The sequence below is a fragment of the Lepidochelys olivacea genome (genome assembly GCF_965140295.1).
Source record: "Lepidochelys olivacea isolate rLepOli2 genome assembly, chromosome: 9".
NCBI lineage: Eukaryota > Metazoa > Chordata > Testudines > Cheloniidae > Lepidochelys > Lepidochelys olivacea.
The window spans coordinates 15,936,601-15,961,259 of record NC_140419.1 but is presented as its reverse complement, the minus strand read 5'-3'; the positions used below and the strand labels follow the sequence as shown (position 1 = coordinate 15,961,259).

Genomic DNA, 24,659 nt, shown 5'->3' with positions numbered 1-24,659 from the left:
CCATAAAATCAGGGGACCCCTGTCCCCTCGCTCACAGACTCCATGGGTCTCGCATATATATTGATCATGAAAACAGAACAGAAACACAGGCGGCTCTGCTGACTTGTAAAGCAGCCCTTAAAAGAAGGAGCACTGCCTTTCTTACAAGCCAGAGTGTGCTCAATTTGCTTGTAACGAGGCGCTGGTCTCACAACCAAGTTGAAAATTTAACAGCTGAACTCCTAGAACTCCTCAGCCATATGACATTACAACAGAACCGACTTATAATGCTTTTGCATACCTAAAACGACACGAACAGTGAAGTAGAATGAACAAACATCCCAATGCACCATAATATGCAAAAAGAGTAACTGGGGTTATAGAGAACTGCCACTTGTAGTGAAGCTGTTCGGTGAAAACAATGATTTCAGTGTAACAGGGTCGCACTACATTCAAAACAAGATCTTTGCATCATGTTTTCATACTGAACTGAATTGGGGCTTTGTGATGTGATTAAGGACAGCCTGATGTTTGTCAGTGACAGAGGAAAGAGTTGGGAATCCCAAAACCTTGACACAGCTCTTTTAACTACTTGGCACTAAACAAATTAATGCATCCACCACTGGAAGGCATATCAAACATGGAAAACCTGACTCAGGACAATTTTAGTACTTAAGGAGAGGCACTGGAGAGACTGATTTAGGAACGGGGACTATGGATTGGCCATGAAATGTTTGCCAAAAAAGAAAACCCAAATTGAGTAATTCACATTTTGAGTTTAGTTTTTATGAATCCAAAGAGCAATGACTCTGAAAGGTGATTATAAAACCAGAACCTTCTTACTTAGCAAGTCTGTTCCACAGGATCTGGAGTACTTTAATCAGCGTGACAGAAATGAGTGACAGAAATAAGGGTTCATCACAGAACCAACGTAGCCAAGAGGAGGTGAGCTGGATTCTATACCTTCCTGTGCATCACATCATCAAAGAACTGTGTCCTAAGTTCCAATAAGTGCAAGCCCATTGAGGACAACGGAGTTGTACAGGTGGCCCTGGGGGCTCAATTACAGCACAGAACCTTTATTAAAGCTTTATTAAAGCTTTATTAAACCAAGGAGGAAAGAAATCAGCTTGATTTTCAGACCCTGGTAGAATTTGTAAGGCTGGCAGTTAGGGAAATAAAATGAACAACATAAATATGTTTGTAAATTGAGCAGATTTGATCTGGAAATTATTAAGAAAACAGAACCACACAATGCCATTTTTACAGACACTTTTTAGAGCTCAACCACAAAGTAATTAATTCATTAATTATTCTCTTCTAACAAAATATACCCTAGGCTTGGGTGTTTTGATAAATATGGAAAATTATGAAAAAAAATCAAATTTCTTCAAGATGGTCCAGATCTATAAATATTCTCTCTCTGTAATATTATTGTTAGTTTATTTATATACATATGTTCTGGTAGTCTCTATAGTTACTAGAGGCCTTGATCAGGGCTTCCTCATGGTAGGCAGGAAAAACGTATATAGTTAATAGAGATAATTCCCACCCCAAAGAGTGTACTTAAACGATTTCTATACCACGGAGGAGAAAATAGACTCATTACAGAGGTAAACATGATGTATGGCTTCAAAGGGCCTGATCTCTGCATGGTATAATGCATCATCACTGATGGATCAAGACTACATTTATAGGAAAATGGCAAAGAAAACTAAAAACAGATAGAACTTCGGAACAACAAGCAACATATTTGGAAGAAGACCAAAACCTCATCTATCTGATGATAGATCTGATGATCATGCATCCGATGAAGTGAGCTGTAGCTCACGAAAGCTTATGCTCAAATAAATTGGTTAGTCTCTAAGGTGCCACAAGTACTCCTTTTCTTTTTGCAAATACGGACTAACACGGCTGCTACTCTGAAACCTGTCATCTATCTGTGTAACCATTCAGGAAAATTATTACAAAATACTTTGCCAATGTCACTTCACTCTATTTAAACTAAGGAAATATATAAAAAGGGAGTCATAACTGTTGAAGAGGATGTGCAGTAATAGGTACCTTCCTATATTTATGGTGGGAATGCCTTAAAATAATCGTATTTTGTGGGAAAATAGTACACAGAATTTTCAAGATAGCTAAAGTTAGCCTACTCATTAAACTTACAGTGCCTCTATGAGGTTACAGTCCAAAGGAAGTTATTGAATCAGGGAAAGCCTCACTGATATCACAGTTACTTCTAGCAACCATATGTGCCATATCTCAATTTTGGAAAAGGATAGATACCTCAACATTAGTAGGATGGTGAAATAAAGTCTGAGAAATTCTTTCAACAAGAAAAATGACAGGCAGCCTTATATCAGGTCAAGTAGATTTTCTAATGTGTGGGCACCTGTAGCATTCATACAAGGTTCATGGACTTGGCAACATTCAGGGCACACCCGGAGTGTTGTGTACGAGCAGTGCACACACGGCTCCTCTCAAGGGCATGAACCTTGGCATCTCACCCAGATGACATGAACCGTGGGAAGCCTCCCAGGACTGGGCTCAAGGCCCGAGAGCAAGGAATGCGGTAGATAGAAATTGGTAAATAAGAATGTTAAACAAAGCCAGTGTATTCCTTTTATCTGTTGGAGAATGTAATGTGCGGGGGGAGAGAAAGAATAAAGGAGAGGGTGGAAAGCTGACAGGAGCAGCCCATTGGCAGACCAGCCTGCTTGCTTGCTTAAAGCCTTGCCCTGTCTTGTATTTGAACCACAACAGGCACCACTTTTGGAATTTGAACAAATACTCAGATAAGGATAAGAAGAGGGAAATCTGTAAGATTTGTTAATACTTGTATAGAAAGTTCATGAATGTTAGAACATATGTGAACTTTCCATATACAGATTAGATTAAGATACAGATTAAGAACAGATTAGGTTGATGGAAGAGTACTTGAAACTCAGTTTCCAACCATTTTGTTTAGTGAAGTGTTGATCTTTTCAGCTACTCATAATATATCTGGGGTACCAGTGCATAAAATAAACACTTGCCCCACTCCTTGTTCCACTGCTCAGCTAGAAAATTTGCTTCTCCTCCTATATTTGCTTTGCAGGAGGTCCCTGTACTCCTTTGCAGTGGTTTGTGCTTCTGGAGTAGGGAGGTCAGGCAGGAGCAGTCAGCCACAGCACTTGAGGGAGTACAGGGACTACCATTATGCCAGAGGGAAGGGGGATTTTAACACATGTGACTGGGGAGGGCCAATGACCGAAAAATGTGCTCATAGAATCATAGATTAGGGTTGGAAGAGACCTCAGGAGGTCATCTAGTCCAACCCCCTGCTCAAAGCAGAACCAACACCAACTAAATCATCCCAGCCAGGGTTTTGTCAAGCCGGGCCTTAAAAGCCTCTAAGGATGGAGATTCCACCACCTTCCTAGGTAACCCATTCCAGTGCTTCACCACGCTCCTAGTGAAATAGTGTTTTCTAATATCCAACCTAGACCTCCCCCACAGCAACTGTCCCTAAATAATTAATAAACTTGTTGCCTTTTCTGATGGCAGTCAGCAACCGGAGCCATTACGTACTTTGGGCAGAGTTCTGCCTGACAGGCACAGCCCTGAGACGGGGGCAGTGCAGAACAGCCCTCCAGTCAACCACCCCATGGGAGGGATCTCTCCAGTGCATGGGTGGCAATAGAGTCTGCCCACTGACTTATCTGTTAGGCTGGTAAGAACATAAGAATATAAGAATGGCCATACTGGGTCAGACGAAAGGTCCATCCAGCCCAGTATCCTGGTACAGTAGACATCTTTCTCTGTGCCCTGCCATCTCTGCTGGCTGGTGGGGGAGGAACCCCTCTGCCTCCTTTGGGAGTGGTTTGTGGCTGTCGGCAGGGAGGAGCAGTCAGCTCCAGCACCTGAGCGAGCACAGGAACTACAATTAGTCCAGGTTACTGCGTGAAGTGGGGCAAGTGTGTGGTGGCTTCTTGTGCCTCCTCCCCCCACCCTGCCTTGCGTATCCACAAAGAAGATGGGCACAATCTGGCCCTTTGTCTTTATTTCTTAAATCAATCAAAAACCTGCCATCCAGTAATTCTCTTCAAAACAACACAGCTCAGGCCTCAGTAGGACTCCTTTTAAAACGGGGGGGTGACATATTTCTCCCTGGGGTTAACTGCATCAGAGGATTCTTTACTGTTGTGGTTCTGGTCTGATTTAATCCATTGGTGAGTACAGCCTGGACAAATGTTCCAATTAATTTGGTTTGGGTTTTTTAATCAGAAAGGTATGGTAAACTGAATAGAAACTTTCACGGGCAGCAACACATCACCTCGACAGTCCGGAATGGGAGAGAGCAGGGGCTGACAGGACTGCCATTTCTGCTGGATGAGTGCTACACAATCACGTTTCACAGGGGGAGCTGGCATGTAATTTCTGTTGTGAATTAAACACGAGAGAAAAACTAAAGCCGTCCTGTGCTAGGCAGGAGGTCAAACTAGCTGATCTAATGGCCCCTTCTGACCTTGGGAAAAAAATCTATTAATGCACAGAGGTTTCCGTAGTTTTGTTGAAATCTCAGTTACAGAAAGTATAACAGTTTTACAACATTATGTGTAGGAAATGTGAGTGAGACTATTTACATTCAGTACATGGTTTAGAACAACTAATAAGCTAAAGTTTCAATTCATAACTCTGCTAGACACCAAAAAAGCATGGACTCAATAGAGACATGGGTTTTATGTCTCATTGCAACAATCTGTAACCCTCTTTGTAACTCTCCCTTGTCCTATGACTGCAGAAGTGTTAATGGCCCACTTCATTTTTTGCAACCTGTTAACTCCTTATGCTTAACAATCTGTTCTACTTTGTATTTAGCTGTGACACTCATTACCTTTCCCAGACCTGAAGAAGAGCTCTGTGGAGCATGAAAGCTTGCCTCTTTCATCGACAGAAATTGGTCCAAAAAAACAGTGATTCTCAAACAGGCGTGCGGGGCCCCCTGGGGGGCTGTGAGTAGGTTTCACGGGGGCCGCCAAGCAGGGCTAGCATTAGATTCACTAGCCCTAGGATAGAAAGCCAAAGCCCTCCCGCACGGGCAGGGCCATCCTTAGGATTTATGGGGCCCTAAGCAGTATTATTAAACTGGTGCCTCTATACCCGATGGCAGCCCAGGGGAGGGACGAAGCAGCAAAGGATACCAAGCTGCCCAGTCCGCCTCACGGCAGCAGAGAGTCTCAGTTCCCCGCAGAGACCCCCGGACCCTCTCCCCCATGCGGAATGAGTGGTGCTGGCACATTTGGCTCTGTGAATACGGCCCCTGCCTAAGGAGACTGCAGTGCGCGCCGGGTGTGCGGGAGCCGACCCTCTCCTCCTGCTGTCATAGGCGGTGGGTGAAGCTGCCGCTTGGTGAGGCTAGCTCCCCAGCCCACCTGTGGCCCTGCCCGTACTCCACCCCTGTTCTGCCCCAGACTCCAGCCTTTCCCCACTGTCTCCCACCTCTCTTCCTTCCCCCTCCCTGCTCATCCCCTTCCAGCCAAATCCCTGAACCCACATGAAGCAAATGACATTTGAAAAACCACTCTTCTGCAATTTCTTTCTAAAGAAAATGGAGCATGTTTTCCACTGCATGCCAGAAGATGAAGACTGGACATGCAGAAGGTACCTAATTAAAAGCACTAAACATGGAAATAAAAAATGTCATTCACAGGTTTTTGTATATACCCTGAAGTTTGTCAGAGATTTATTTGCAAAAACTTTGTAGTAAGGGCAAGTCAGCTGTCCTGCTGAATACAACATTAAATATTATGGAATACATGATGCAGCTCTTCTCTGTTTTACATTTTCTTAATCAGTAGCTCTAAGATGGTTTTATATTCTAAATGTACTCTTAAGCCTTCATAAAGTAATCGTTCCAGATTACTACATATTTAACTCACTGAAACAAAGACATTATTTTAAATTAATCAGTCACAGAGGTTTAGTGTTCAGAGTAACAGCTGTGTTAGTCTGTATTCACAAAAAGAAAAGGAGTACTTGTGGCACCTTAGAGACTAACCAATTTATTAGAGCATAAGCTTTCGTGAGCTACAGCTCACTTCATCAGAGGTTTAGTGTGTTCCTAACAATGTTCATTGCTTTTAGAAAAAGGGAACACTAATTTATTTTGTGGGATCTCCATAACAATAGACATGTTTATGAAATTTCACCAACTTTAAAAAATATGTTTCCAAAGATTTTAGGCATAACAAAGGATGTTATATCTTACTAAGGTACTGATTTTGCTAGAGGGTTTCTCTTAAAATCAGTTCACCAAATAGTCAGAAGTAAAGAAAGGGAAACTCGTTTGTTCCGCTATCTGGCAGGAAAGGGGTGTTGTCCCTTTAAGGGATCTCTTCAACAGAGGGATGAAGGGAGAAAGAGATGGACAGAATGGACAGGAAGAATTTGGAAAAAAGTTTTTTGTACTATAGTAATTAAAATTAAAATGTGTATTTTAGATAAGGGTGGTCCTTTGAAGCATTTATTTAAAAACGATATGTCTAAAGATCCAAGCATTTAAGGCTAAAGATGAATACCCAGATTGTGCATCTAAAAATCTATGCAAGGATGTTTTAGAGATGTGATTTTATCATCTTCAGCAACACACTAATTAAATATTTGTAAAGCAAATTTTAAACTAAGGTCCTGTAGACTAACATGTTATGAGTAAATATTACAGTAATGCACAACTGTTTTTGTCAGTAAATTCAGAAACTGACAGTATATACCTGGGGGTTGGAAAATGCCTGTTAAATGACTTCATTACCACTTGAATGGCTCTTTAACAGGTTCAGTGTTGTACTAATAGGTCTGGCAGGCTGGAAGGCTTTTCACTTTTAAGTTACTAGATCCTCTCCAGAGGAAGATTCACTAGGCTGCAGCAGCTAGTGGTGGGAGCCTGCAGGAAGGGTCAGAACAGGGATAGGAAGAGTGGGAGGGTGGACACTAAGCCCCAGGGGTGACCCAAATTTTTGGGTGCCGTATGCAACCGCATATCCTGCGTATGCCTAAGGACAGCCCTGAGCATAGGGCTGAAGCCCAGGGCCCTGAGCCCCGCCATCCAGGGCTGAAGCCAAAGCCTAAGCAATGTAGCTTCATGGGAGCCCCTGTGGCATGGGGCCCCAGACAATTGCCCTGCTTGCTATCCCCTAACATAGGTCCTGGCTTTAATATGCAGAAAACCAATTATTGTGGCACAGGTGGGCCATGGCGTTTTTATAGAATCTTGGGGGGGCCTAAGAAAGGAAAAGGTTGAGACCCTCTGCAATAAAAGACATGAGGTCACACAAATTGTCTTTCTAATAGGTAAAAAGTCACCGAAGAGACAACTCGCCCTGCTACAGTACCTTTTGGACCATCGATAGCAGACACTTCCTTGCCCACAGCAGTTCAGACCAGGTATTCTGTGGCCCCCAGATCTTTTCATGATCATACCTTCTCTGAAACAAATGTAAAGATGACAAATAAATAGTAAATTTGATACATGCATACAAAGCTTATTAATTATGCCTAGGTGAAGCTATATGGACTGGAGCAATATGACCTGGAGGTACATAGGCTAGGTCAAACACAGTTCTGTGACATCTGTCTGACCCCTTTCACCTCAGTGGGGTGGCATGGGCAGAATGGAGCAGAAGTGGATCACCTCCCTCTCATTTTCTATTGCCAGGTCATCTCTCTTATTCGCCTTGCATCTCAGACATTTCATCCACCTCCCAAGCAGTGGGTGACTTGAACCTAACCCTACTGTACATCCAGCAAATGAACTGAACCCACAGTCACAGCAGTGGTATTGTAATAAATGCCACACCAGCAATAAGAAGGGCTAAGGGTAAAGTCTCCGCTTACAAATGAACTGAGGGCAAAGAGGCATCTAGGGTGCAAACAGGGAACGAGCAGCACCAGGGAGGAGTGAGGGGGCAGAATAAAGGCCACGGAGGACTAGGCGGATAGAAGATACATCCAACCTACCCTCCCAATTGGCAGGGAAAGCGAGAATCGCTTCTGTGCACAGCAGGAATGAGTTAGAGCTAAGGGCTGCAGTGCAGACTGAAGCACTATAAGCTTACGGGCTGGTCTACGCTGGCACTTTACAGCGCTGCACCTTTCTCGCTCAGGGGTGTGAAAATACACCCCCGGAGCACTGCAAGTTTCAGAGCTGTAATGGGCCAGCACAGACAATGAGTGCACCGGCGCTCAGCGCTGGTTGCTATACCCCTCGTGGAGGTGGGGTTTTTTAGAGCGGTGGGAGAGCGCTCTCCCAGAGCTATGCCGTGACTACACAAGCAGCACTTTATCGTTGGCAGTGAAGACGTGCCTTTAGTCTGAGAATGTCAACCTGGTGAAGAGCTCTGAAATCTGAGAGAGGGCCCAACACAGAGAAGGCTCCATCCTTCTTGCCCGCGGTCAAGTCCTTCTCCGTTTATAACACTGGATGCCTGGACTCATTGCATTTCAAACACCCAGGTCCCATCCATATAACCTGAAGAAAAAATTTCACTACTGCCTGCGAGGCTGTTTACAAAAACAACAGACACTTTTGGTGGTAACCAAAACAACACGGTTTCTATGTAACTGTGTTCAAAAGAAAGGAATTAAGTGTCAACCCCAGGCTCAAGGAAACTTTGGAAATGTCGGGAAGTTTAAAGAAAAAAAATGGACCTCTCTTGATTTCAGCGCACTCTTTTCCTCTTGTAGTCACAGCCCATGGCTGACATGTCACCATCATACAGGAAATAAACTAACCAGTGATGTAAGCATGTTATGACAGGGATTGTACATTGCTCTGGTTGTTTGCATTGGGCCATATTATTATTTGGTGCAACTCCAGTCGATGACAGGACGAATTTGGCCCTGTGAGTCTGGCAGTGAGATGTGTTTTGCCTTTTACATTCATTTCCCAGAGCTGTAATGTCCTCTTATGAATAATAATGGAAGATAAGATGTTCCCAAATTTATTGCTAGCTTAGCAGGAAAGCTACCAATTTGGACAGTCTCTCTTTATAAAATGATGCTCTTGATGAAATGTAACTCACACAAAGAAATGAAATTCAACTTACATGCCCTTTGGTCCTAGATCACGGATAAATGACAGCTGACTTACACCAATGAATTCCATCTGGAAAATAAAAAGTTCCCCACTGTTTACATTTTGGACTCCCACCAATCAGTTTGCTTGGAAAAATAACATTGATAGCAAAAATAATTCATCAGCAGGAAAAAGTGGGAACATCTCTTTTAGGACTCAATCCAAAACCCACTGAAGTCAACAGAAATGTATGTGTTTTGGATCAGGCCTTTAATGAATATGACCAAAACAACCAAAATCAGATTTGATGGGGCATTATATGTGGTTATTTAGAGGATTGGGAAGGACCCATTGGAACCTTCACTGGTAGGTCACTGGTTCAAATTCAGTTCACATAAGTAATGACAAAATTTACCATTGCTTGATAAGTGTTTGGTGACCTATGTGAACCGAGTTCGTAGACTCAGTTCAGTTTCCACTAGATGTGTGTCTACCTCATGCAAGTTGGCTCCACCAAAAGGCCAGTGATTAAATGGACAGACAAAAATTGCTAATATAAAGTGGAAGTCTGTTGTAATCTCATGTAAAATGTCTGGAGTCATCAATAGACCCCAATTCAAAAAACCTTGAAGTTATCCAAAGAGATCACAGCAGAATATACAGATGAGCAAGTCCTCTTGCCATTAGCAAACTAATGACAATGAACTCCATGTCTGCATTAAAATCTACAACTAGACCTCTTCCAACCAACCAGGCTTTCTTGGCAGAGTAAGCCATTCCTGGCATATATGCTGCTGCTTAGTCATCTCAGATCCAGTTAGAGAGTGTCTCTCATCACAGGGATGAAAGTAAGAGCAGAATCTGACCCACGTGATACAGAACTAAACAGATTTCAGCTACTCTCCTTTGTCTGTATTGGGTTAATTAACCAAAGTGCACAAACACGCAGGGGGAGGGAGCAGGAGGTGGTTTTCTCATTTGATCTGGCAGCAAAGAGGCAAAAAGAAGAACTTAACTTTCTAATGAAATATGCTGCCATCCAGAGCCGAATGGGCTAAATTCAAGTCTCAGATCCACATGCACAGCTGCAATTGACCTCAATGAGAAATAAATGGGAGCCACGTGCATCCAAGGTCAGAATGTATTCAGAAAAATACCACTTATAACATCACTCCCCTCTTGCAATAGCTACACTCACCTCTTAGATCCAGAGTGAGTGGAGATGCAGAACTGGCAAAGGAGCATGGCCTTATCATGGTGAAAATCCCCACAGGGACCAACACTACGTAAGGGTTTCATGGTTCCCTTGGCCTGGAATGCTCATCCCAAGCTTCAGAGCCACACTTTAGGTTTGCTCTGTGCCATACGGCAGAAAACGGCGATTTCCAAACCACAAACGAAATCAACAGAAGCGAATGGTTTGACACAACACAGATCACAACAATCCTAGGGTCCGATTCTGCCACCCTTTCTCATGTGGAATAATAACTGTGAAGCAGTTAGATTGACCTCAGTGAGACTACTCACAAACTGTAGGAAGTCTGACACAACATGATAGAGGGACAGATTTGGGCCCTTAGGGCTAGAATGAGCCTGTAGGCCTGGGTGTAACCATGTCATTCCAGGAAGAGTCCCAGAAAGAAAATGCAACTCAGAGACACAGTTCCATTCCAGCCCAGTTCTTTTGCCTTGGTGCAGCGGAGGGGAGAGTATTTTGCTACCACTTTTTTTAAGGGCACAACATAACCTCCCCTCCCAGCCAGGCAGCTCTGTTTTCCTCTCAGGCCTGTAGCTGCCATCTGGTCACTGAACCAACAAGAGATATGCAATTTTAGACTTGGTTTTGGTAAGTAGTGACATCATAGAAGAGCTAGTAGTAGGAAATAACCTTGGATCAGGTGATCACAAGTTGATTCAGTTTAAATTAAATAGAAGGATAATTAAAACCAGGTCATCAGCTATGTTTTTTTAAATTTCAAAAGGGCAAACTTTGGGAATTAAGGGAATGAGTTAAAGAGGTCAACTGGAGTGAAGAGTTCAAGGACTTAAATGCAGAAGAGGCTTGGAATTTCTTCAAATCAACTATACGAAAACTGTCTGAAATTTGCACTCAAGCAAGGGGGAAAAAAACACTCACAGGGAAAGACCCCAGACTCAGCTGAGGCCATTAGGAATAAGCAGAGAGCCTACAGAGAATGGAAAAGGGGTAAAGAAAGCTACACCTTGGAGGTTAGAAAATGTACGAATAAAGTGAGAATTGCTACAAGTCAAGCTGAATTTAAAAAAGTAAATAATAAGAGGTTTATTAGTTATATACATAGAAAGGGAATAAGGAAGGATGAGGTTAAGCCTGCTATGTAAAGTGGATGGGAAGAAGATTAAAGATAACCTAGGTATGGCCCAAAAATGAAGCGCATACTTTACCTCAGTTTTTAATACAGATGCTAATATGGAACATGGGCATGAAGGTAGGAGGACTGATGGAAATGGACATTACCACATCTGCGATGGCAGAAAAACTTTTTTTTTTTTAGAAGGGAAGTGTAGCAGACCTAATATACTTGGATGTCAGTAAAGCATTTGACAGGGTACCATATGGGAAATTATAAATTAAACTGGGATTGTTACAAGAATTGTAAGGTGGATAAGGAACTGGCTAAAGGGGAGAAGGCAACAGGTTGTGTTGAAAAGTGGATTATCGGACTGGAAGAAGGTTATTAGTGGAGGCTCTGAAGGATCCATCTTGGGATCAATCTTATTCAATATTTTTATTAATGACCTTGGCACAAGAAGTAGGAGTGTAATGAAATTTGCTGATGATACACAGTTGGGAGGCATCGTCAATGCAGAGGAGGATCGGCATATTATACAGGGAGATCTGGATGATCTTGAAGACTGGAGTGACAGAAATGGGATGAAATTTAATAGTGCAAAGTGCTAGGTCATGCACTTAGGATCTAATAATAAGGATTTCTGCTTCAGACTGGGGGCTCATCAGTTGGAAGAGACAGAGGAGGAATGAGACTTGGGTGTGTAGTGAATCACAGGATGACCATGAACCACCCATGTGATACAGCTGCAAAAAAATGCAAATACAATCCTACGATGTGTTAGGCAAAGCATTTTCAGTAGAGATAATGTAGTATTAATGCCTTTGTACTAGGCACTGGTAAGAATATTTGGAATACTCTGTACAATTCTCATCACGCATGTTCAAGAAAGTTGAATTCAAACTGGAACAGGTGGAGAGAAGAGCTACTAGGATGATCCAGGGAGTGAAGGGCCTATTTTATGAGTGGAAGAGCTTGCTTGGTCAGTCTAGTAAAAAGAAGGCTGAGTGGGAATACGGTTGCTCTATATAAAAAATACATGGGGGGAAGGGGTATAAACACCAGGGAGGGTGAAGAGTTATTTAAGATAAAGAACAATGTTGGCAAAAGAACAAATGGATACAAACTGGGCAAGAACAAATTCATGATGGAAATTAGAAGATTTTTAACCAACAGAGCAGTGAGGTTCTGGAACAGCCTTCCAATAGGAGTTGTAGGGGCAAACAATTTAGTTAGTTTTAAGAGAGAGACAAATTCTTTAGTAGGATTGTATATCGGGGTTGCTTGTGATGGTAGGGGGCAGGGCTTGTCAGCCCTGGGTCTCATGTACAGTTTATGTCTTTTGGTCCTAAAAGCTCAGGCTTCAGGAAGCCACCTGTAGAGGTCAGGAAGGGATTTCCCTGCCTTCTCTCCCTGCCATGTATTTTAGGATTGTTGTTGGCTTTTGTCTCCTTCTTCTGAAGCATCAGAGGTGGCTGCAGCTGGAGATGGGACACTGGACAGGGCAGACCTGTGCTCTGAGTAGCAATCAGCATTCTATTTCTCTCTCTCAGGTGCTTGGCTGGCTGGTTCTTGCTCACATGCTCAAGGTCTAACTGATCCTGATCTAACTGTGGGGGTAAGAAAGGAATTTTCCACCTGGGCCAATTGGCAGTGACCTTGGGGGTTTTCAGCTTCCTCTGCAGCAACCGGGTACAGGTCACTTGCCAGGATGATCTGGGTATGTTTCACTTAATCAATTTCCTGCCATTGCAGGGGCTCAAGCACTGGTGCACCTCAGTCCCTCCTATTCTCTGTCTGTGTCACACAATCGTCTAGTCTCCTGCGGGCTGTAATATTTCAGTCTAATTCTGATTGTTAGGTTTAGCAGGTGTTGGTGGCCTGTGATGTACATAGCCTTGGCAGAGTTTGATTTTTATAATTTTGACAGATAACATCAATGTTTATTTTAAGCATTTTTTTATATTTTTAATTATTTAAATTTTCACAGTTATGTGAAATTATGGAGGGCGTCAGACAATTAGTGACAGATGCTGAAATTAAAAAAGCTGAAGTTTTATAAATTATTAACTCAAATAGTCAACATCACATGCAAATATTCGAAGTAAATATCCTTCAATCAACAAATCGTACTTGCTTTTACTATTCATTTGCTAATCCATTTTAACAAGCCAAATTCAAAAGGCTGGATTTTGACTCTGATAAGTTATCAAGCAGCCCTATTCTTATTTTATCTGTCTGTATATTACAATTATTATTGGTGGAAATATTTTTTCATCGGTTTGCATTTTTGTTTGAAATTGATGTGTACCAACATACACAAATACAAATCTAATCCTTCCAAACCAAGATATGCAGGTGGTCAGATTAGATGATCTGGCTTTAAACTCTATGATTCTAGTGCCTACTCTGAACAAAGTCTGGTGCTCAGGGCTAGCTTAGGTAACAACCTAGGTGAGTTTCAGTTTTGGGAAAGGAGGCTGATGCAGGGCCCAAGATGCAGCGGAGGGCATTGTAATCAAACCAGAGATGAGGTTTATTATCCCCATTTCACAGAGGGGAACTGAGGCCCAGAGACATCAAGGGACAGGTTTTCGCAAAGAGCTCAGCTCCCTTTTAGGCACCAAAGTAACTGGCGAGATTTTACCCCATGCTGAGCATGCTTTAGTTGGGGATTGGTCCTGCTTTGAGCAGGGGGTTGGACTAGATGACCTCCTGAGGTCCCTTCCAACCCTGATATTCTATGATTCTATGCTCAGGGCTACCACAGCCACAGAGATGAGTCAAAGGGCTCCTATTCTCATGCATGGCCATGTAGCCCAAGGACACAAACTAGCTCTTAGTAGAAGCCGGTATCTGTATACTTGATTTCCTGCTTTTCCTATGATTTCATCATTTTTATGAAGCAAAGAGTACTAATTATTTCATGGTTTTTTCACAAGGTTTTGAATTCACAAATTCTCGCTACCTGTCCTGGGTAAGGAAGAAGAAACAGGTTCTGCCATCTGTGAATAGTCCATTCTATTCTGTGGGTGAAATTCGGCACAGCCTGCGCAAGGCCTATGTACCATTTAAAGCCTTTTACATGGTGCTTAAGTTGGGCCTCAGGCAATCTCAGCTCTGGGGACAAATTTTCAGCTTCTTGGAAGGTGCAGAGGACCCAACCTCTGATAATCAGGCCCCTTAAGGCCTCTCAAATACAGAGCACATAAAATCACTTGCCACTTTTGAAAATCTTGGCCATTTGCTCTGAAAAGTAACTAGGTTGTTGTTTGGGGAACATTTAGTAATGAGAAAGTGAGAGACTAACTGTGCTCAAAGAAGAAAAAGAAAAACAGGTACGTAGGAGAAATTACCACTCAGGTGGAAATGTAACAATTTATTTGCTTAACTTTATTGACTGGAACTGTCAGATCAAAGGCAAATATTGTTCAACATTGTAGCTGCCAGTCCCCTCCACCCAACCAGTCCTTAAAATGGTGTCCATGGTAACACAAACACAGAACCACATTCCTCTCTGACTGGTCTGCTCCTGATGGTAGCCAAATACGAATGCCATATGAGATCCTTCAGGACAAACTCAGCCCTTGGATAGGTCTGTATGTGCACAATGTCCAATGAAATCCTATGTCCTGTGAGAGCATCAGAAGGCAAAGCTTGGCCTTTTGGACCCAATCCTTACTCCTGTGTTTCTTTTTATGCACATGAGTAGTCACACTGGACTTAAATTAGATTATTCAAATACATAAAACTAAGCAGGTAAGTGTTTGCAGGATTGAGGCTTCAATATGGAAAAATCCTGTAGATTACAGGAAATGTTATTTAATGGAACGAAAAAATATGATTAGGTGATATCATTATCAATTTTATTATTTTGTTAAATACTTTTACTGGTACAGTGCCATTAATCTGAGGATCTCATAATTCACAAAGAAAACTGAAATAGAGGGTAGTAGGAGAGCAGTACCCTTTTGTCTCCTTTACATTTGAATCCTTACACTACCCAGCTGTTGTTGTGGTGACCCGACATCCCACTCAGGTTTCACAGTGATCTGCATCAAAATATTTTAACTCTGAGATGGGGGACTGAAGTTTCAATGATATTGTAACAAGGGGGGGTGGGAACAGACATGGGAGATCAGCTGAAGAGCAAATGAGCTATGAAAAATGAAATAACAACTGCAAGGTGGAGACACGAGACATTTTAACCATCTTTTTTTCCCTCTGCTGAACCAAGCACTTATAATATATTTAAGCAAGATTTTAAGAAAGATTGTTCAGATGACATTGCCTTTTTAAGTAGGGTTCAGCAGTTCCAAAGTCTGTTTTTCATTGCAGCTCTAGTTTTTTTTAACAATGATAAAACAAATAGTTCACTAGTAGCTCTGGCAACATAATAATACACTACTTCACCAGTGCTCAGAATAACAATGTTCTAGGACAGTATTCTAATTTTATCATACACAGAAAAATTGCTTTATACTAAATGCACATGTAAACATTATTCTTGTTTGCTACAATTCCATGTTCAAAATCCCCAGTCCTGTAATCAGATCTGGTAGTGTGGGGCTCTGCATGGCTGCAGGGGTCTGCCCTAGCAGATCTAATTGCAGGATAAGAGCCTTAAATAGCAACCACAGTTGGGTGCATGAAGTGTTCTTTAATTGTATAGCTGTGAAAAACTCATTCGACTTATCTTGTTGCACTGCTTTAATTTGAAGTGTAATTTTAAACTGATTTTGTAAAGCCAGTGCAAAAGGCTGCATGGACACTTACTGGTTTAAACTAGCGTTATTTTGGAATCTTTTAACTATCAAGCTCATATATGTCCTGATCCAAAGGTAATTAAAATCAATGGAGTCTTTCCATTTAACTTCAGATCAAGCCCATAGAAACGCCTTTACAAGGTATTTGGGCCACACTTGCCCAACTGCCCCAATTCCCTGTATCGGATTATCATGATGTATCTGATTATCATAACAGACAATGTTAACTATACCCTCAACTAGCTGCCAGCTCCATGTCTAATACCCTGCCACAACAGCAAACACACAAATATTCCATTAAGAAAAATTTGAGGAGACAGTTATAAACTTTCCCACTTAGGGTTACATAGTCAAAGAGTGCAGCCCTTGTTACATCACTAAACAATGTTTAGGGGCATACTATTTTCTAGTTTGCGGGCAAAACATTTAGACACGAGTTGTATATTCAACACATTATGTAAGTCCCTTTACATCCCACACTGCTTCATAGCCCTGAACTCCTCAACAAGGGTGAAAAGAGCTACCAGTTAAGTTTGCCAAGGTCATCCAAGCTGAGCCAATTATATACAAATGAACAAAACACACAAGCCACAAATACAAAATAAAAACATAGCCAGAATGAATGGAATTGTCCAGATCAGTTGTTAAAATGCCTCTAGGGGACTGGATTAGCAGAAAGAGGATCCTCACAAGATTCAGGGGGCAATAAATCACATGGGTCATCTGGCCTTTATGAATCACTCAAGTTAACCCTGTGCCTGAACTTGCAAAGAATTCAGTTGGAGACATCTACAAGCCAAAGATCTAGCTGGATCAGCCCGAGGATTTGCAGAGCCTAACACACAGGAGCCAAAATTTGCACAGGCAGCAAAACAAGCAGCACATCTCTCCATTTTCAAGTGACGGACTTTTTGAACACAAGAACAGCAACACACCCGTACTATTGTAAGAAGGACAGACGCTAGTCCACGATGAACATCAGAAATCTGCAGCTTTGTCTCTGGTCTGAGAACTATCATCTTAAATTAAATGAATAAATGTTTTGTTCCCAGCATCTCTCTTTTCCCATCAGCTGCACGCCCTGTTGCACTAAGCAGTGCAGCCAACATCACAAGGCAAGTTCTCACTGAATGCTTCGCAGAAGTCAAATCCATTGAAAGCCAGCCAATGATCTAAGAATGCACGTACAGAACAATATCTGTCTCTGCTGGCCAGGGACAGAATGGAGCTGTGATGTTGCACTCCATATGTTTTATGGAAATATGCTTATGAGTGTGAATATGATGTAACTGGAATATGCCTTATGCAAAAGGTCTCTTGTAACCCATCATAACAAAGGTTATAAACTACTGAATATATTCCTTCTATTTGTATGCATGTATCATTCTTGTATCTGAAGCTAGAAATATGAAGTATAACTCTTTTCAGAGTTCAGAGTAACAGCCGTGTTAGTCTGTATTCGCAAAAAGAAAAGGAGTACTTGTGGCACCTTAGAGACTAACCAATTTATTTGAGCATGAGCTTTCGTGAGCTGTAGCTCACGAAAGCTTATGCTCAAATAAATTGGTTAGTCTCTAAGGTGCCACAAGTACTCCTTTTCTTTTTAAGTATAACTCTGAGGTCCTATTGTAATTATGCAAAGTGTGGGCCATTAATGGTGGTTTAGAATCTTGATGGCTCACATTGACTAGGACAACTGGTTGTAAATGGTTTATTTACCTGCAAGCCCTCCTGTGTACCTGTGGGCCAACCCAGGAAGAATGAACACTAGGGGGTCTTACAGTGACAGGTGACTATCTTAATCCTTGTACTTTTCCATTGATAAGGCAGGGGTGGGGACAAGCACAGACAAAAGATTCCCACCTTCTGTCAAAGCTACAAAAGGGGGTGGAGCAGGACAAAAGAGGCTGCCAGTCATGAGAAAACCCCTGCTTACCACCTGAGATGTCTGCTGGATATATAACAAAGACTATACTGGGGAAAGGATTGGGCCCAGATTAGGAAGGAGTCTGGGCTGTGAAAGAAGCTTATTGGAACATCTCTGAGGGTGAGATATTACCTGTAATCAGTTTCTTAGTGTATTAGGCTTAGACTTGCGTGTTTTGTTTTATTTTGCTTTGTGACTTACTTTGTTCTGGCTGTTATTACTTGAAACCACTTATATCCTACTTTTTATACTTAATAAAATCACTTTTTTTATTAATAAACCCAGAGTAAGTGATTAATACATGGGGGAGCAAACAGCTGTGCATCTCTATCAGTGATATAGAGGGTGAACAGTTTACGAATCTACCCTGTATAAGCTTTATACAGAGTAAAACGGATTTATTTGGGGTTTGGATCCCATTGGGAACTGGGTGCCTGGGTGCTGGAGACAGGTAACCTGCTGAGCTGTTTTTAGTTGAAGTCTGCCACTTTGGGGGCATGGATCAGACCTGGTTCTGTGTTGCAGCAGGCTAGCATGTCTGGCTCAACAAAGCAGGGTTCTGGAGTCCCAAGCTGGCAGGGAAAATGGGCTCAGAGGTAATTTCAGCACATCAGGTGACAGTCCCAAGGGGATCTCTGTGACCAAACCCATCACAGGAGCTGCACTGGAGAAAGATGGGAGAGAAAAACACAGCTGCTCATGGTCCATAAGCTTTACCTGCAGAGGGCCCAGGGTGCAGATAATGCATGTTTAGTATTTTTTTTCCCTAACATCCTGTTTCCAACCAGGACTTAATCAAGAAGTCTCTGGCGTTGTTAGATTAGTGGACAATATCAGAGAGATCTGACAAGGTAATGCCTGCACACGGGAGTGGCAAAATGGATCCAATGCCACATACTCTGAGTTAAATCTCCCCCTCTCAGCATACACCACTGTCCACAACAGCAGAGCTTCTCTAAATGGCAGCCAGTTCATTTGAGGTGCAGATTTCCCACTGTAACATTAACATATTGGCCAGCATGGGAGGGTATTTTTGCCCTGTATAACAGATACATTTGGCATGGGGAACATTGAAACAACAGTACATATAGTGAGCAGATGTACCCCCTTAAAGATGTAAAGTTGAGTCTACGTTTCTGTCTCATTTTAAAACCAAGTGTACTCAATTGTTTTGTCTTGCTTAGAAGGATAAACTGCCTCTGCTTATTCAGTAAGTTCTGCAACAAACCAATTTTTGGTGATGATACAGAAGAGAAGTAATAAATCCTTTATGTGGGGTCAGGAGAAGGGGGAATAAATGGCCATGGCAGTGGAATGTTATTCACATACAATTATGGCCTCTAAAGTCTCCTCCAACTAGCACGTGAGAAATGTGGACAGTCAATGAGGTGAAACTCCAAGAACATAAAATGGCTTTCAAGAGACAAATTCTTGCACAATATGGGCCAAATTTTGGATATAACATGAACCATCTGACTTCAATGAGGTTTCATAGGAATGAGGGAACATATAGATTACCATGTCCCTGTGGAGGTGATGAATTACTTGGGGAAGCCAGGGTGCCAAATTCTCCTCTTATTAATACCAACACAAACTTGCTGAAGTCAATGGGGTTGTCAGGGATATAAGCCAAGGCACAGTTTGGCCCTAAGAGGTTAAATTCACAAGATTCCCAAAGTGAAGGTAACATCTGCCACATAGCAGAGACCCCAATTATTTAGGCATTTGAACCTCCAACCAAACATCTTAAATGCCACCCAGAACCAATCAGAACCCAGTCACATTACATGTGTAATGAGCTGTCTGCACAAGACTGCCCTTAACAAGCCGGTTGTCATAATGTGTTGTAGTTGTGACACCCCAATAGCTTGATAGTATAGCATTTTATTTGGTTATAATCAGATTCACAAGGACGTTGGAGAAAATATTTGCCCTAATAAAAATGGCTGCAAAATGCTTTTAATATACCTCAGAGTAAACGACAAGATTTATTTCTCTCAGTTAAGTACTTATACATGAAAAGAATATTCATTTGTTGCTTAAGCTATTGTACAGACTACTTACCGTTCCATGGTAGGTCCTGTACATGGGCATTTTTAAGATCTTTGTCAAGTAGTCTTCCAATTGTTTCTACAATGCAAGCATGAAAACTTTAGATAGGATGTAGGGATTACTATAAAAATCTAATTATATAGCTACAGGAAGTAATGAAGAGAATCAAAAACAAGCCACCGCTTGAATGAAAAAAATATATACATATACATATGCATGTAGCAAACCCTCCACTGCCCCACAATATCCCAGCAAAGGGGAAATAACTCAGATCTTAGCAGAGGGAGTGCTCCTTGAGGCAGTCTCTTCCACTTTCTGAGCAGGGACAATTTGACTCTAAACTTGGCAGAGTTTCGGTTCACCAAGCAGAAGAATTTACCACTAGCAAAACAGAAGGCATCTGAACTTGGTCAGAACACAGCTCAGCAAACAAGCTGGCCCCCCAGAGTGAAAGTCAGAAAAATCCCAAGAATAAAATGGACAGCACAACATGTCAACAGCCTCCCTTCTATCAGCACACCCACATCTCTGAACAGAGTATTTAGAAGAAGGAAGGACATTTACTCTTCTACTAGAAAAATGTTCTTCTCGGACCATGTTCTCAGACGTGCGTGGCAGACTTGGCATCTGCCTCGCTTCTCCCCTTTTGACACTTTGTCTTCTAACTGTGTGACTGGAAGAAAAAAAATCCCAGATTATTTGTCTGATCAGTAGAACGTGAGTGTTTTTTCCTCTGACACAAAAGTCCTGACATTCTATTTAAAACTTTATGATAAAATGAGGGACAGGTAGCGAGGAAAGATAAGGGTAGGCGTAAAATCGTCTAACAAATCATTGTGTACAAATCAATTCAAACGAAAATACAACGCAAAAAGCAGAGGATATTGGACCAAATTCTCCTTTGATGCAAATGGCCACAGATCCACTGACTTCAAATGAGTTTTGCCTATTTAAGCAGAAAGGAATTTGGACCATGTTCCTGGACCATTATGTTTCACTAATCCTTATCTTTTCATATCTCTACCCTTACCAAAATCCTTACTCTTGTTTCCTCTTCTGCCCCCTAGCTTCCTACAGTCTTCCCATGCCAAACTATCCTTTTGTAACACTCCACCACTCAGGCCTCTTTCCACGACTCTCTTTATGTTTGGAGCTCTGTCCCACTCCTTGGGCCCAGTCCTGCCAGCTCTGAGCACCTCATGAGAGTCACTGGGAAGAGGAACTGAGAGAGCTCAGCACGCTCAGATATAAGGCCTTAAAGGTAAGAGACCACGTTGTGCCATAAATTTTGAAGCACAACGACCCAATGATTTCGATGGGAAATTCTGCTTAAAAAACTGACTGCACAAAATGTCCCACATGCTTTCTACATCTTGCAAGAGAGAGATCATTGGATCATTCAGATTACTGCTGCTTGCTATTATGTTGATTTTGAGCCTGATTCTCCTCTCTTTTATACCAGGTAAATCAGGAGTGATTCTTGGAAGTCAATGGAGTTACACATGTGAGAATCAGGCTTTTCACGTCTTTCCAGTGCAATTTGGGCCTTGAACCATATTTGTAAGACTGCATAAAATAGTTACCTCCTTGTAGGGATAGGAATTCGTATGAAGGCTTTGTATCTCAGCAGTTCCCTGTGAAATTCTTGAAAGTTCTTGAATTTCCTCTTCACTTGCCATGTAAAGTCCCCATGTGTGAATTCAATAGTGTAAACATTTGGACTTGGTACCTACAAGAAAGAATAGCACCAGTGTTTCAGTACTCAATGGGTAATCTTCTAGCATTAAATACTCTAGAGTTTATCATTTTTTATTTAAAGGTATAGCCATTTCTTATTACTTTTAGTTATAATTTTTATTAGACTCCAAACAGAACAGGCAAAGATTATTCATATTGTCCTTGATAGAGTTATTCCCATACAGACTTATTCATATTTTCTAAAACCCACTAGCTGATTTACAGAAACTTAACTTGTATGTGATGTGTTAACATGGTAATAGGAGCATGAAATTAAAAATGGGATTGGGATTTAAAACAATGTTCCAATAACATTCATATTCTGACCTTTTTTGTTGAGGTAAAGCGTTCTACTTCCAGAACTCGGACTTTAATTGGACATCCGGTTAGATATGTCTGTATATGAGGCTCTTTGAACCCTTGAGTGTTATAAATTGCAGAGAATGGGATGCCCACTGCAAATGACCATAAAATAGCAATTAGCTTAACACTATTTTAAACTATGAATAAGAGTGTAATAGCCAAGGGATAATGTAACAAGTTAATAATGATTATATAAAATCTTGAAGTTCTGTAGTCTTATTTTTCCCCAATGCATATCATGCCTTATTCAAATGTATTGCACCTAAGCTCATAGAAGCCTTCGAATTAAGTGATCTGACTTTAAGAGTTCAAATGCCAGATATAGCACTTTCTTATCATTAGATAGGGTCAATGGTTACCTTGAGAAATACAGTAAAACCTCAGCAGTTTGCACGGAGGTAAGCAACAAATTCCATAATTCATGCACCAAATGAGCAGCCTCACCCATCTCCTCAGCAAAGATTTAATAGCAAAGTGCTGTGATGAGGTCTTCTATCACTAAGTCTTCATCCATGTTACAAAATATATTACAGGATGTTTACTGATGTATTATGAGGTGTTATCAGGAATAGTTAAAATTAAATTACACTTGTCAAATAAGTGAACAAAAGGGTGTTTTGTGTAGCAAGGTTTTTTTGGGGGGGGGATATTTGTGTATGTTTGCAGACTTACTTATTCATCAACTTCTGCAATTTGCAACAGGTTACCCAGGTACTAATGGAAATTGTAGGCAAGACAAGCAGCAGCATTTGACCAGTTTCAAGGTAGTTTGTACGTATTATTTTAAAGAGTTCTGACACAGCTAAGTGTCAAAAACCTCAAGTAGATTAGAAAAAAACATTAATCTGTTTAAAAACAAAAACAATCAAACAAAAAAGCCACCTGCCTTTATTAGATAGCTAGAAATGCATAGATGACAGACAGACAGGTGCAGTGATGTGCAGCTGCTGTGCCAAAATGAAATGAAAGGTTTATACCTTAAAACACAACAAATTAAAGGAAATCCAAATTAAATCTTAAAGCTTACTTTAGGCCTGAGCCAAAGCTTATAGGAACCAGTAGGAGTCTTTCCACTGATTTTAATGGGCCTTGGATGTGCTTCTTATGGCTCATTCTTGATGAGCAACTCCTACGAGGTGCTCTGAATTCTCAAATCCAGGTCTGATCCTTCATGATGCTGAACACCCTCAACTCCCAGTTTAGGTTGAGGGCATCACTAAGTTTTTTGTAGGCGTCACATAGTACTTTGCAAGATGACGCCATCACTTTAAAGTTTTCACAGCCCTAAAGAACCAAGCACAGTTTCACGAGGGCCCACAAGAGCTTCAAAATCCTGGCCCACTCTCTCACACTCTCTCCACCCACACTCCCTAACACCATCTAACTGAAAGCTTCATCTTCGCCTCAGCGGAACTGCATTTCTAAATCCTAGTGGGACATATGGTGAAAACAGATGGACACTAACTCACCGGTTGTTTTTGGATCATTTAACATGTCAGCATCCACCTCTTCCCCCTCAAAGTGAAGCTCCCTGGTGTCCAGGTTCTCTATTAAATTGCTCATGTCTGCAGCAATTTTCTTCAGCGTCGAGGTATTTACTCTTCTTTCACTGCTCAGTGACATCTTAAATGCTCGCTCACCAACAACACAGGGGGCTGTTCAAGGGAAGGGATCAGCAATGTTATTGTTTCTGCAGCATCATACATGATAAGTTCAGGCGGTTGCAAGTGAATCTAGCTGTGGTTAGGGGCCTGGTGTGTGGAGACCCCTGGCCCCCCCACTGTCTCTCTGGCAGCATAGCCCAAATGGAACTGTAACCTTGGATTCCTCCAATCTCTCACAGCCTTTGGAATGCCCTCTAAATGCACACTACGGCATGCCTGCCCCCTGTGGACACAGAAGAGGACAATTTCAAGGGAGTAGGGAGGGCTCAGCAGAAAAGTGAATGCAGCTTCAGGCTAGAATGGAAAACTTCCCTTTGATGTCAATGGCAGCAGGACTGGGGCCCCAGGACATTTACATTGAAGGTTATGTGTTTTCCATTTAAAATACTGATGATTTAACTATGAGGGCTTCACCAGAATTGGATGTCACTCACTTGGAATATGTCTACACAGCATCTGGGAGCAAGCCTCCCAGCCCGGGTCAACAGATTTGTGCACGGGCTTTAAAACTGGCTGTGTACGTGGTGCTTTTATGTTGCAGGTTGAGCACCCAAGCTCCAGCCCAAGCCTAGGGAGGGGGTGAGCTCCAGCCTGAATTGCAGTGTAGAAGTACTGCCTACACTGTGATCTTTAGAGTGCAAGTCCCACTAGCATGAATCTGTTGACCCCATCTGGGAGGCTCTCTCCCAGATGCTGTGTAGACATCCCCGTAGAAGCACCCTCTTGGTCTGATTTTAAATGGAAAGCAAACAGTGAACTTGCTCAGTCAGTGCATTAATGTGCAGC

The 24,659-nt window shown here is 41.9% G+C and overlaps 1 protein-coding gene across 2 annotated transcripts in view; it reads right to left on the bottom strand.

The window, feature by feature from the left end:
* Window positions 1-24,659, bottom strand: part of PLD1 (phospholipase D1) — a 125,336-nt gene that overhangs the window by 57,742 nt on the left and 42,935 nt on the right. For both annotated transcript variants that reach the window (XM_084639430.1, XM_084639431.1), the window contains exons 2-8: window positions 23,679-23,864; window positions 22,174-22,301; window positions 21,693-21,838; window positions 20,674-20,782; window positions 20,122-20,187; window positions 9,066-9,124; window positions 7,353-7,445 (exon numbers count right to left, since the gene is read on the bottom strand). In XM_084639430.1, the coding sequence (XP_084495556.1) occupies window positions 7,353-7,445; window positions 9,066-9,124; window positions 20,122-20,187; window positions 20,674-20,782; window positions 21,693-21,838; window positions 22,174-22,301; window positions 23,679-23,832 (755 nt within the window). In that variant the 5' untranslated portion in view covers window positions 23,833-23,864. The remainder of the gene's footprint in view (window positions 1-7,352; window positions 7,446-9,065; window positions 9,125-20,121; window positions 20,188-20,673; window positions 20,783-21,692; window positions 21,839-22,173; window positions 22,302-23,678; window positions 23,865-24,659) is intronic.